The sequence below is a fragment of the Acanthochromis polyacanthus genome, chromosome 9, assembly GCF_021347895.1.
Source record: "Acanthochromis polyacanthus isolate Apoly-LR-REF ecotype Palm Island chromosome 9, KAUST_Apoly_ChrSc, whole genome shotgun sequence".
NCBI lineage: Eukaryota > Metazoa > Chordata > Actinopteri > Pomacentridae > Acanthochromis > Acanthochromis polyacanthus.
Genome location: NC_067121.1, coordinates 34,117,236 through 34,131,390, shown reverse-complemented (window position 1 = coordinate 34,131,390; position 14,155 = coordinate 34,117,236). Strand labels below are relative to the sequence as shown.

General features: G+C 40.3%; 1 protein-coding gene across 1 annotated transcript; it reads left to right on the top strand.

The window, feature by feature from the left end:
- Positions 1–8,899: 8,899 nt before the first annotated feature.
- On the top strand, positions 8,900–13,693 carry slc7a8b (solute carrier family 7 member 8b). Its single transcript, XM_051953299.1, has 6 exons — positions 8,900–9,015; positions 11,010–11,133; positions 11,389–11,492; positions 11,917–12,013; positions 12,112–12,261; positions 13,216–13,693. The coding sequence occupies exons 1-6, from the start codon at positions 8,900–8,902 to the stop codon at positions 13,408–13,410; spliced, it is 786 nt and encodes a 261-aa protein (XP_051809259.1). The 3' UTR covers positions 13,411–13,693.
- The last annotated feature ends 462 nt before the right edge of the window (positions 13,694–14,155 follow it).

Genomic DNA, 14,155 nt, shown 5'->3' with positions numbered 1-14,155 from the left:
TATGCTGTGCTTCGTACATATTTATATAATGACTGTTAATGGTTTATTCAAATTAAATGGCAGAGTAAGCTGTGAGGAGGTGATTAGTCCAGCAGAGGTCACCCTGAGAAGATTGTTTAGACCTTGAATGAATCAAATGTTACTGTGAATACTAATAGAGGTATAATTTAAAGGTTTAGTGTGGGGTTATATTTAGTTTGAGTAGAAATTTAAAGTTTTGAAGCAAGGTACTAGACTCTCAAAGACCTGCCAGATGTTTCACTGCCTCAGTACAACTGCTAAACTTACTTTAGCTCTTGGATGCAACAACAACTCAGAACTCAGAATTTAAAACTACTTTCACCCCTGATCTCGCCCAAACAGTGGCATTAACTGTGGCATTGCGGCGGTGCCACAAAAACTGTCACTGCACAGTGGCATTAACCGTGGCACCGCAGCGGTGCCACAAAAAGTGTCACTGCGGCAGTGGCATCTCGCCCAAACAGTGGCATTAACCGTGGCATCCGGCGCGGTGCCACAAAAAGTGTCACTGCACAGTGGCATTAACCGTGTCACTGCTCGCTGCCAGTGCCACAAATCGGACCTGCTGTCTCTCCATCAGTGGCAGCCAGCGGACTCACAGAGGACGTGAAGTCCGTCACCTAACCCGGAGCTTTCAGGTGTTCAGGTTACCGCGGCTGCTGTAAAGGTGGGTTAACACTGTTAAAAAAAGAAAGAAAAAAGCTTTATGAAAAGGTTACACTTCGAAAACAAAGAGCTTCAGGTCACTGCTGATGAGCTAACTGCAAATTCCGACACTCTTGTTATTAATAACCGGTAAAAACTGGGATTAGCTCCCCCGACAGACGTTAAACCGGTGAATTTGAACTTTACATTTTCAGTTTACTAGCTTACTTGTCCCATTTAGGTGTACATTTTTCTTTGTGGTCACTTTACTACAAGAAAAACTGCAGATACAGAAGCCGTTTACCGTGGTGCAGTGTGAATTATTAATGCCGTTATGTTGTATCTAATCTTAGCTAAAGTAGGCAACTGACAAGATGGAAACCGCTGCTATCAGCGTTTTTAACCGTCCGGAGCAAAGCGGTGGAAAAACTACTCAGCAGAACAACTCAGTACTGTATATGTACATTTGTTTTGGTAGGTTTAGTAAGAAGCCGCTGCCCCCTGTCTCCTCACCCCAACAGAGGGGTCAGTGGGCAGGGCCTCAGGATGACCGTGGGTCCGAGGAAGCGGAGCTGCGGCAGCGGCGGGGGCGGTGAGCCGGAGCCCGCAGACACTGAGCTGTGTGTGGGGAAGGATGCAGGAGGAAGCTCCGGGGTGGCTCTGAAAAAACAAATCAGTCTAGTCAGCGCCTGTGGCATCATAGTAGGTAAGTCAATCCAGGAAGTGTGCCCTGCATTCAGCCGCCCTGAATGAAAATACAACATATTAACCCCCAGGCAGTTAATGAGGGTAAGCGTTGGAAGTCAAAGCTACGCTGTTAAAAAAAAAACACACACAAGAAATCCTGATTTGACAAAAGTGGTGTACATGTTCGTGAATTCACTGAAAAAAGCAATGACAAAAATTAGCAACTGCAAAATTAGGAACATTAAGATTCGTCAAAAGGCAAAAATACATTTAAAAATATGATGGAATACTATATACTGTAATTAAAAAAAAACTTTTGAAATATTAATAGATGCAGTATGTCAGTGAAATACTCATATTTTTGCTGATTTAAATGCAACAATACAAAAAAAGTCTGATCACACACTATAAAAGAACAATACAACTATTTAACTGACTATTCGTACAAATATAGACTTTTTTATGCCGGCATTTTGTACACTTATGACCTATTTATTTTGTAATTGTAGAAACATAAATTAACACCGTTTTATGCGATTTTGCATAGTATTATTTATAATTTAGCAGGAAAATTCTGGAAAGAAAAATAGAAGAGTTGAAACTGCTAAAAAAAGTCTTTTAACAGTGTGGTAAGTCAAAGCCATTCAAAGATCAGACAGTTTATTTATCACTAGTATGTAATGCGATCATGCCTTCATCTTAGTATTAGTTGGTGTTAAACAATGGACCAAGGCTTGGTTAGTCAGGTTGAGTTTACTAAAGAAAAAAATGGTAACAAAAACTAATAAGTTGATTTCATTAGGAATTCAATAACTTTATGAACGTTGATAAAATAATTCACTCCCTTTACCATATAGGTCATTATTTTCTGCACTGAAGTGTTGGCTGCAGTAGCCTTCTTGCAGACCAAACCAGGCAAAGGTTCGCTTTGGCAGCTGAATATTTGACATGACTTATTGTAAGGTAACTCGATCAAACATCCAGCCACGGGTTTAGCATTAAATATTGAAATCTCTCTGAAAATATGTCCTCGGGTCCTTTCTGTCATGAATCTTCAGTGTGTTCCCAGCATCTTACATCTTGCACAAGTTCTTTCATCATCGCTTTCATGTTACCCAGGAAATGACTGCCTGCCATGAAACTGACTGAGCAAAATGCAGAGAGAAAAAGAAAAAATCAATAAAAAGTAATCCAGCTAATGGGAGTTCACCAGTGTTGAGACTGCAGTTTCCATCACTACCACAAGTGTGGCTGTAGTGTGTTCTCTGCACCACTGAGAAGGAGGGATACTCTTATCCGTCTCAGGTATATCATGATGTGTAAATTGTAATGACGAAATTAGTGTAAAAGCTCATTAATTCTGTAACATCTTGCTCTAGCTGCTCAAAGGAAAATTCATATTTTAGACCTCTAGGAAACCACTTCAATTTGAAAAGCAGGCCCCATTTGTTCAGCCCAATCAAACTCTGGGTGGGCATATACTTTGATTAACTGGTGTTGGTCATCTGGACAGCAGTGATTATATTTATTTATGGTGATTCAAATCAATATCATGCACACATTTTAAAGTACAGATTAGCTTATAGCTGCATTGGTACAACAAATAGATCCACTGTAAATGATGGATTTCATTCTTCTTGTCTGTCCAGGATCCAAAAAGTGCAGATTTGGCATCAACCTGGTGTAGTAACTTTTAGTCACAAGCTCATCGGCCCAGCAGCAAGTGACAGCTGGTGCTGTTTTCATTTAATATTTAAACCACCGACATGGGCAAGTACCTGAGTACTGTTGAATGAGGAAGCAAGTGTCATAATTGGAACACAATCTTCTATTCAACTTTTCCCAGCTTGAGTTTCTCAGTCAATGAAATCTGTGAATTTCGCAGACACTACAAATGCTACAGCAGAAGTTTTCAGTAAAAGAAACTGACTATGTTCGTCTCCAAACTTTGATTCATTGTTTCCTGCCGTTCCCAACAGTGACAGGATATGAACTCATTGTGCCATCTCCTCAAACATTAAAAGACTTCTCTGCCAAAACAAAAGAGCAGTCATGCACTGTGTTCAGCTGCTTATCTGTGTTGTCAACAGTAAAAGACAAAACATGACTCGACTGCAAATCTTCTTGGATTGCTTCTCAACAAGGCAAAATAGTTCCCAAATAAGTTTTCTCCTTATGGGATGTTCATCACTGAGCTTGTATAGAATAACTATTTGGTAAGTTCAAGTACAGGCTAAGGCTGCTCAAAAATCCATATTTATGTCCCAGCACTGAATAATATAAGCCTGTGGACACACAGTGAGTCCACATAGAATAAATGTGTTAAGAGCTAGTGAGAGTTATGTACAGAAAACCCACCATGACTGTGCCGAAGAGAATCCAAATGAAGCCCAAAAGACAAAAATCCTGTGTTCACCTGCAGTAGCCCAGTGCAGACTTTCAGCTCAGTTCCAGTGTTCCTCAAATATACCCACAAAGGAGCTCACATAGGGAATATTATGCAGGCCCTAGATAGGGAAATACACAGCTGGCCTTTTACTTTATTTCACTCTTTTCATTGTGTAAGCACCTTTTTATTAAATGACTGCAATGTGCAGCACGGGAAGAACGTTTTACTAGAAGTGGTAATTATGGACTTGTCTGTTTTCTCTGTTAAGAGGGCTAAGTTAATGCTGCATTAGAAGAGGTTGTTATCACAGAGTATAACATGAGCACTGCAGGAAATTGGGCATTATGTGACAGGAAATTGCAGCTTGCCCTTTATGCCCTGCATTCTGCTATAGTGGCCACTTCTCATGTTGGTTTATCTGTGATTGCTGATTAAAATAGCTGCTGTGCAATCCTGTTTCATATAGAATATGATGGATGTAGTTAATTGTATTCACATGATTTTTGTTGTATGACCATCTGTTAACAATCCCTTAATCTGTTCTCTTCCTCTCTGTTTTTACTCACTTAGGCAACATCATCGGAAGTGGCATTTTTGTGAGTCCTAAAGGGGTCCTAGAGAATGCCAGCTCAGTAGGTGTGGCCATCATTGTGTGGGTCACGACTGGAGTTATCACAGCCATCAGTGCGCTCTGCTATGCAGAGTTGGGTGTGACCATCCCCAAGTCAGGGGGAGGCTACTTGTATGTCAAGGACATCTTTGGAGGAATGGCTGGGTGAGCGCAAATGTTGTCTGTCTCAGTGTAAGATATGAGTTTAAGCCTTTGTGTCTAAGATTGAAAATCTGAGTTTCGGTGACTTCAAGGGCAGAGAATAAAGTTACAAAAATAATAGGGTGTACCAGTGTTAAATGAGACTGAATCATTTTTCTCCCAACAAAACCTTCAGAGTCATTTATCACTTTACCTGAGCACTTTATGAGGAAACCTTTAAAATGTTCCTAATCATGTTATATTCTGCACAGATGGGCTTTATTTTTGTACATTCAAAGGTTGAATTCTAGTGAAATGTAATTCACTTGCTATTATAATAATCTAAACACCTACTGTTCAGCACATTTCACAATACAGTTACTGTAAAAAAAAAAGGGCACACTGTTTGAAACACAGGAACATAACAACTGAACACACCACAACACAATAAATAATTCACTAAAAATCAGTTCTAAAAAAATGGGGGATTAAAAGTAATTTATTTCATGATGCATAAAAGATCAAAAATGTTGCATGACAACATTGTGACAAGCCTTTTGTGATTAATTAGAATTTTATAGGGACACCCCCATCCTACTCCTCAGAACCGTATAATTAATACCTCTCATAGTGTAGTTTTGTATTCCCAGCATTCCCAGATTGTTGACCCAGTTCCATTCATGTCTCTTCTCTCTAACAACAATGCTCCAGTGAATTACTGTAATGCTCTTGGCTAGCATGCTTGATTTCCATTGTTTTCCATTAAGTTTTGTTGTAACACAGGCTGGTATTCTCACTCGCTGTGTTGTGTTTATGTCCTGGATGCAGCTGTGTGCCTCATTAACTGCACACCTGTGTCGTTCTCCAGGTTCCTGCGTTTGTGGATCGCAGTGCTGGTTATCTATCCCACTAACCAGGCCGTGATTGCCCTCACCTTCTCCAACTATGTCCTGCATCCCCTCTTCCCCACCTGCCTTCCCCCCATCATTGGCCTACGCCTGCTGACCGCTGACTGCCTGTGTGAGTCTTAAACTGAAATGAAAGATTAAACGACTGTTTCATTATGTAAGTGCATTAACAGATACAGATTATAAAACAGCATAGGGGAGTGTATTTCAATGGGTAATTTCAGGCATGGTGAATTGTCCATCCATCCATTCTCTATACACCGCTTTATCCTCACGAGGGTCGCGGGGGGTGCTGGAGCCTATCCCAGCTGACACGGGCGAAGGCAGGGGACACCCTGGACAGGTCGGCAGTCTGTCGCAGGGCTACATATACAGACACACAATCACACCTACGGGCAATTTAGAATGATCAATTAACCTCAGCATATTTTTGGACTGTGGGAGGAAGCCGGAGTACCCGGAGAAACCCCATGCATGCACAGCTCCAGGCAGAAAGATCCCAGGCCCACCCCGGGATTTGAACCAGGGATCTTCTTGCTGCAAGGCGAAAGTGCTAACCACTACGTCACTGTGCAGCCCCATGGTGAATTGTTCCTGCTGTAATTTCTCTAGCCTTGGTAAGGCTGTTTTTGTGTCAGTGAATGACTCATTGCAAAAAATAAAATACTCAACAGCAAATGCACATCAAGTGCAGCACTCATGGGAGACCTACACAGTCTGCATCTGTTTGATAATACCTTCTGTCTGTGGAGGAGCTTTGTCTGAAAAATTGCTCAGATTGGATCACATTTACAAGTTCCTCTACTTAATGAAAATGCAACACTAAATCACTAGAGTTACTCCAGTGACAAAAAGCAAATAAGGTAATAAAATAGTTTTCAGCTGAGTTATAGCGCCAAAATGTAAACCCTGTTTTTACGCTCACACATATAGAGCTATTTCAAAAAGTGAGAACAAAATTGTTGGGGAAGCAAACATTTGATCTGTTTTGATACAGTTAGATTAAAATAGTATACTTGAACACAACCACAAGGAAAATTAGATTTGTCCATCATTTATTCAACAACGATAAATCTGTGTATTCTTGTGTGAGAAAATAAAGTACATTTTTGCTATTAAGCTACTATTCCCCCCCTCTAGTAGAATTAACTTATTGTCTGTGTTTTGCATAATTGTCCACCAGTCTCTGACAGACAGATGGCCTCTCGTTGTCTTCAAACACTATTTGATATGATGCAAAATTGACATTTGAATAAATGACTGCCAGCTGCCCAGTACCTGAGGTAATGAAGCAACTCCAAACCATAACGTTTCCACCACCGCTGGTTTGAGGTTCTTCACCTGAAAAGCTGTCTTTATTCTGTACCAAATATGTCTGCTGTTACCAAAAAACTCTCTTTGATTAATCTATTCAGAGCACATTATTCCCAAATGCCTGCCCATATGTTAATTTGCAAGCTGTAGTTTTGCATGAATGTTCTTTTTGGACAGCAAAGGTTTCTTGGCAGGATGACACCACACACATCAGCAAAAAGAACAGCAGAGCCTCGATGTCAGAGCTTTAAATAAGACAAGTTCCAGATGTCACTCCATAAGGAGGTTCCAGTTGTTGGCACCTTGTGTGGAAACTCTGATTCTAGTTTATTTGATGGATCTGATAAATGTACATACTTTTTCCATTTAACTGATCTATTTTCTTGATTTTAATCATAAAAATGACTGCAGATTATCACTTTTATGTATCATTTATTGGAGTATATCATCAAATCTTTGCTTGTCCAGATGAAAGAGTCAGCCATTTCCACGGGATGTATTGAAAACTAATCATGCAAATACTACTGCACATTTTCAGGTGTCACAATTATCCAAAATTAAGGTGTGACTTGGGTCATTGTGTGGACCCGTAGAGTCACAACTAGGTCAAGATTCACAAATTGGCAGAATTCAAATGATCCTCTTGCCAGCCTGCATGTTGCCTCTGTCAAGATCAAAAAATGCCAAATCCTATATAAACAGTGATTCCCAGTTGGAACACAGTGAACCCAAGGTGTAGCTTGTTTGTAAAGTCCCCTTACTTCAGCCAGAAGGCCAAATGAAGGCCACAGTGACAAGCTTGTCTTTTAAGAGACATTCTCTGCAGCTCACTTTGGTCCTGAAAGTGAAGTTATTTTAAAAGGCTTGCAGGTCCTGTGCCAATAAGCCAATGTATTAAATTTGATTATTTATTAAATTATTTAACTATAATTTAAAACTGCTTAAAGCACAACAAATATTTAGGGAAAAAGTAACTCCCACATGATGGGTGTAATGCAATTAAGCCCACACTCACATTAATTTGCAACTGATTATGAGTAAAAATTTGAGTCTTTTTTTCTGTATGAAAAGATGCCTGTTACCAGTTTCAGCTTCAGATACACAAAAGGTGCAGTTTTAGTTTTGTTATTTTAAGATAAAGATTTTTTGTCATTTACCTGATTCTGATTAATTAGACCCTCCAGAAAAACGCGATTATGCGATCGCATGAATTCCCGCATTAATCACCAAAATGCCTCTGATTAATGGAGGGGGTCAATTATTTCCCAAAAGGCCGCATAATCCCCGCAAAACAGCGCATAATTCCCACAAGAATCTCACATTTCCACGAAAAAAGGAGAAATATGCGGGTTACACTTGATTTCACAATTTCCGCATAAAATGAGAAAACCATAACCAATATAAATGGAGTTGTGAGTGAGTTTTTATGTGACGCCCGGCCTGACGTCATCAGTTCGCGCACTCACACATACACACTAGAAGCACGAGTTGATGCAGAGCGCGGCGCCAGTGTTGCCAACTTAGCGACTTTTTTGCTAAATCTAGCGACTTTCCAAAGCGTCCTAGCGACTTTTTTGTCAAAAGCGACTAGCCACAAATCTAGCGACTTTTTCTGCCGTTTTGGAGACTGACAGGAAAACTGGGATCATTCTGCAGTTACTGTCCTCAACAAGCAGCAGGTGCTGCTGTGAGCTTCTCCCCCTCCCAGAGCACAGGCTGTCAGTCCAGTAACCCCGCAGCAGTCCCAGTGTCTGATGAGAGGACACATCCCTCCGCGGCCAGACGGCAGGTGAATCGCGCATATTTTGGCATATTTCACAACTATTCGCCTACTTTGCAACTTTCCGCAATTTCCCCGCAAAAAATGGCATAAAAAACCTGCATATATATTCACATAATCAAGGATTTTAGCCCGCATAATCAAGGATTTTTGCCCGCGTTTTTCTGGAGGGTCTAATTAATATTTATATTTGTTAAACACAAAACTAGAAAATGAACATTTGACCAGTCTGAATAGCCCGACTTCTCTTCATCTGAATTTTTCATTGCAGCTACTTTGAATGCAGAAGTTGTCGTCTTGGTGCATGAGCTCCGTTTTTCTCATTCCTACATTGCCTGCAGACAGAATGCATATTATTATAACTTGGCGTGATATTTTCTCTTGCTGCCGTCAGTGTTGTTGACATGGGTGAACTGCTACAGTGTGCGCTGGGCCACTTGTGTCCAAGATGTCTTCACTGCTGGCAAGCTTTTGGCCCTGGCCCTTATCATAATCATGGGTTTTGTCCAGATATGCAAAGGTAGTATTTTGATTTTTTTTCTTGTACTGTTACAATATTCCTCTTTATCTTTCACTCACTCTTCCGTTCTTTTAGTTTCTTACTGTCTATGTGTCTCTTAGAGCTGTGGTTAACAGTCTTTTAAGCTTGTTTCCTTTTTATACTTCAGTCAACCTCAGTTATGTATGTTTGAGTTGTGAGAGGTTCAGCATAACAGTGATGTCCCTCCTTCTTATACACTGCTGTTTAAATAAAAAACTGTCTTCTTTTTTTATAAAACCTGCATGCTAGCCACCTCATGATCCCTGCTTTTGTCTTGATCCCAGTTTGAACATTACTGTCATAATGCCTGGTACCAAAACAGTTGGAAATACTATTTTTGAAGTGACAACCTTATCGCTGCAATCACAATTTACTTTAGTCCCCCCATGACTCTCACTGGATTTGTGTTCCTAAAGTAAAAGAGGGATTATAATCCCACATAGCTCTTCATCCCACTCATAAATCCGCATGCACACACTGCCAGGTCCACCTAACAAACTCAGTCATATTAAAGCCCCAGAAAATCCCACTTTGTGTGGGATGGAAGTCTAATTAATGTGCATCTTTTGTCCTGATTTTTCTGGTTTTGCTTATAACTGTTAACTTTTTTTTATTATTCCAATGTGGAGAGCTTAATAAAACATGTTTAATTATATACACAATCAACAGCCTGTTAAAAGCCAAAACAAGGTAATTCTGAGTTTTATCAAATTAAATGCTTTAATAGGCTTTCTTAATGCTATTCGGGTAAATTTGCAGCACTCTAACTATATGTGGGTGTTTTTCGCAAGGTTGAGATGAAAAAGAAAACTTCAAACTGCTCTTAATTTTGTCGTGTTGTCTTTTGTAACCAGAAATCTGTTTTGGATCAAGTGTAGAGTGAAAACCTATTTATACCTTGGCACCTGTAATCAAATGGCAGCAAAAACTGCTTTTGTTGTATCTGGTGCCCTCTGCTGCTCATTGTGTGGTAGTGAAAAATATTCTGGGTCCTCAGATCAGGAAAATCTCTCTTACGGCTTCCAGGTCACTACTACTGGTTGGAGCCAGCGCATGCCTTTGACACCTTCTGTGACTACGACGTCGGTTTGATATCTCTGTCCTTCCTGCAAGGCTCCTTCGCACATGGAGGCTGGAATTTCCTCAACTACGTCACAGAGGAGCTAGTCGACCCAAACAAGTGTGTGCACATCTTAAATTCTTTGCTAGTTAATCATATCTTGTAAAGCGTAGTTTCATTTAATTGCTTAAACATGTTATATTAGATTTTAGCATTATAAGGAAACATACTGAAATATAAATAGCTTTGAAATATGCTGTGTTTTTGCAATGAAAAATAAATAAAATGTGCTTCTTAAGGCATATTGCCAAAAAATATATAATGTCTTAACGGTAACCTGAAAATGAAATTCACACATTCATGCAGAATATTTTTTTCCAGTGAAAAATCAAGAATTGCATTGATCTCTTTTGACCAGAAACATCATCAATTTGAAATATTTAATTTCAACCTCATTAACATGTCCACATAGAGTTGTTTTTCTATGCTATAAGACCAAATGAGTGAAATAAGAAGTTAGGGAGCATTTCCTCTGTGAAACTTTATGTATCATTGTTCTCTACAATTGGTTTCCATTTCAAACATGCATGGCCAAATTCATCCTATATTACAGCTTATCACTGTGTAGCACAGAGTACTTAGCAGAGACATAGGTGAGCTGGTGTGCTTGAGCAGCAAAGGAGTAGGAATGAATGAGTGGAAAGAGAGGCAAAGGGTACGGAGAGGAAGCAGCAGTGTATAGTCATAACTGAACCAATTTAAACCAGAAAGGAATTGTTTTCATGGGGGAAAACATCCAAATATCTATTTTGGTTGCACAGAGATGAGTTTTTAGGGGTTTAATCACTGACCACAGTGGGATTTTAATCATAATTTACTATGATCTTTATTGACTGTGTCTTTAATCCTTCAGGAATCTCCCACATGCGATCTTCATCTCCATCCCTGTGGTCACCTTTGTTTATGTGTTCACCAACGTGGCCTATGTCACAGCCATGAGCCCCCAGGAGCTGCTAGCCTCCAATGCTGTGGCAGTGGTGAGAAAGGAGACTCACAGTTAGTCTAATGTGAATGTGTGCTTGGTCACATGCACTCCAAATGTATGCAGTTAGTAGCTGAGCTCATGATCACCCCGAAATGTAGCGTAACCACGCTCACACATGCTTTCCATGTAGCACGGTGTCTGTTGCAGTTTTAATGTCTCAATTAATGGCTGTTATTTAAGCACATGTTTGAATTGTGTATTTTCTCCTCCTCCTCTTCTCTCTCTCTGCTCCTAATGTCTCTCCCAGACATTTGGAGAGAAACTACTAGGAGTAATGTCATGGATCATGCCTATCTCTGTAGCGCTGTCCACCTTCGGGGGAGTCAATGGCTCCGTGTTCACGTCGTCGCGGTCAGTTTGTCATATCCTTCAAATCCCCCTCTGTCTGTCCTCTGTCATTACACTGTAGCTTTTGTGGTTGTTGTGTTTTAAAAATACATTTCCCATGCTGGTGTTTGAGTCCGTAGCTGTAGCATGGGGAAAATGAGAAGCTAAACAGGAGGTTACAAGCTGGATTTGATTCCAAAACACCTGATTTGCAAAATTGTGGGGTTTTTTTGGAGACCAGTTTGATGTCAAGATGTTATTTTATCCTGGTTAGGCTTATTTTCCACCCTGCAATTTCATATTCTCTGTTCGTCTGTGTTCCGGTGCTTCCATAAACACCTGAACTGTGTATTCTCTGAGCTGTTCCATCCTCTGGCAAATGCCCACGTTAAGCAAGCACCATCTGGCTCTGCTCTCAGGACTTAACCATCTTTGGTTCTGCTTTCAGGCTGTTTTTTGCCGGTGCGCGGGAAGGCCATCTACCACGTCTGCTGGCCATGATTCATGTGAAGTGCTGCACTCCCATCCCAGGCTTACTGTTTACTGTGAGTCCTGACAAAATAACCGCATCCATTTCTCAGTGTGCTTCTGTCCTCTCCCTGTGTAAAAAAAGGTTATTTTTCACCCCCGATACCACATGCAGTTGATCTCCACTCTGCTGATGTTGTGCACCAGTGACATTTACACCCTCATAAACTATGCGGGTTTCATCAACTACCTCTTCTACGGCGTCGCTGTCGCCGGGCAGATTGTGCTGCGCATCAAGGAGCCCAACATGCATCGACCCATCAAGGTAGAGACACGATGAAGCAGATCATGTTTTACTTTAACCACAAACATTTATTGCATAGATTGTGTATTTTTCATGAGCACTACAACAAACCCATTACTAGGGATCGCTGACTGATACGGTTTCTTTTGTTTGTTTAGTTATTTTTAGGGCCAGTGCTGATTGTTGGTAATAAAGAAAGGCCAATGCCAGATATTTGGAACTTTACGCATTAGATGTAATGTTTTCAGCAGCATGTGACAGCAGAGAGTTTCTGATTGATCACTGCGCTTCTACATTAAGAAGATTTACAATAACTGAATATGTAAAATAGGAATGATTCAATTAGGACACTCATCTGTTTTTGTGGAAGCACCTAAGATTGATCAGTTTGCATTCTGCAGTTGAGTTTGCTCTTCTGTTCTATTTTCTTAATTTTTTACTGTTTTATCACTTTTATTGCCCACTCAGGTCCAGATCTTAAAGCATTGTTAGTTATTGGGTTTTTTTTCTCTGTTTCAGGTTCATCTGTAGCTGCCTTCTAACTTAGCCACTTGCCTTTAGTGTAGCCTTCGCCACTGTGAGAGAAGCTAAGTTCCTGGTTTGTGGCAATGGCTCGTGATTCTTGTTCAGTTTTTGCAGTCTCTGCTTCAGAGATAGTTCTGAGACCACTGAGTTACGACAGACAGCCCGAGATGGATGCATTAGACCTGAAGCTGCACATTTAATTTATCAATAAAATTAACAATACCAATCATTGGAAATATATCAGACATTATAAAACACCAGACCAGTAACTGGTCTATTCCTGCTCATCACATTCAGTCTTAAACAAATCAGAACTCGCTGCTAATTTGAAATTTGGTGTGAGATTACAAATGTATTGCGGATTTATTTTCTTTTTTTTCCCCCACTTGAAGCCAAACTGCAGAACTGTGTTGAGAAATGTTCAGCTCTGAGTGTCCTCTCATCCTCCAGGTGAGTCTGGTGTGGCCAGTCATCTACCTGCTGTTCTGGGCCTTCCTACTGATCCTCTCCCTCTACCCTGAGCCTGTAGTCTGTGGTGCTGGTCTGGCCATCATGATGACCGGCGTCCCTGTTTATTTTCTCGGAGTCTACTGGGAAAACAAGCCAAAGTGTTTTGATGCTGCTACAGGTAAGGCAACATTATAGTGGTGGTGTTACTTTATGGCTTCATTTTGGGACTGTTTAGGGACTATTAGACTCCACGCTACAGAGCCCTCAAAACACATTCAAGTGAACTTCAATGCAGATGTTATAGGGTTAAAGCAGTTTTCATTCTAAAAAAAACATTCACCTTGTCTTTATTTTCCATCTGTATCCAGGTAAAGTGACGTATCTATGCCAAAAGCTCTGCTTGGTGGTTTACCCAGTAACGGAGGAGCTGAAAGACTCTCAAAAGAAAGATAGAGATGAGAAAGCTGGGGACACCATGCCAATACCTGATTAAACAAGTACAGAAACAAGCCCTCACACAGAGTTTGAGAAGGGAAATATTAACTTCATGAAAATGTTAACACTCCAAAATCCTCTGCAGCCCTGAACTTCCATGCTCTGTTTTATTTACAGGCCCTAATGCTGAGCTGTTGTTTGTTTCATTGTGTTGTCTGGGGATGACTGTTTAAAAAGAAATAGTTTTTTGGTTGTTTTCATCTTAGTACTTAAAACATCTCCCTTTTTGTATGTCTTGCAGAGTGAAAGTTTGTGAGTCTGGGAGGTGGCATTTCAGTTCTGTGTGTTGTTTGTTCTCTGTGTGATATTACGACTTCACTATTGCGTTAAAATGTTATTGGATTTTATTCCTGCTGTCATTATTTGTGTGATTATTCACTCCAAATGTCCCTCTTTGAATATGCATGGAGATTGAGTTTGTATTTAAGATAACATTTTTAAAAAT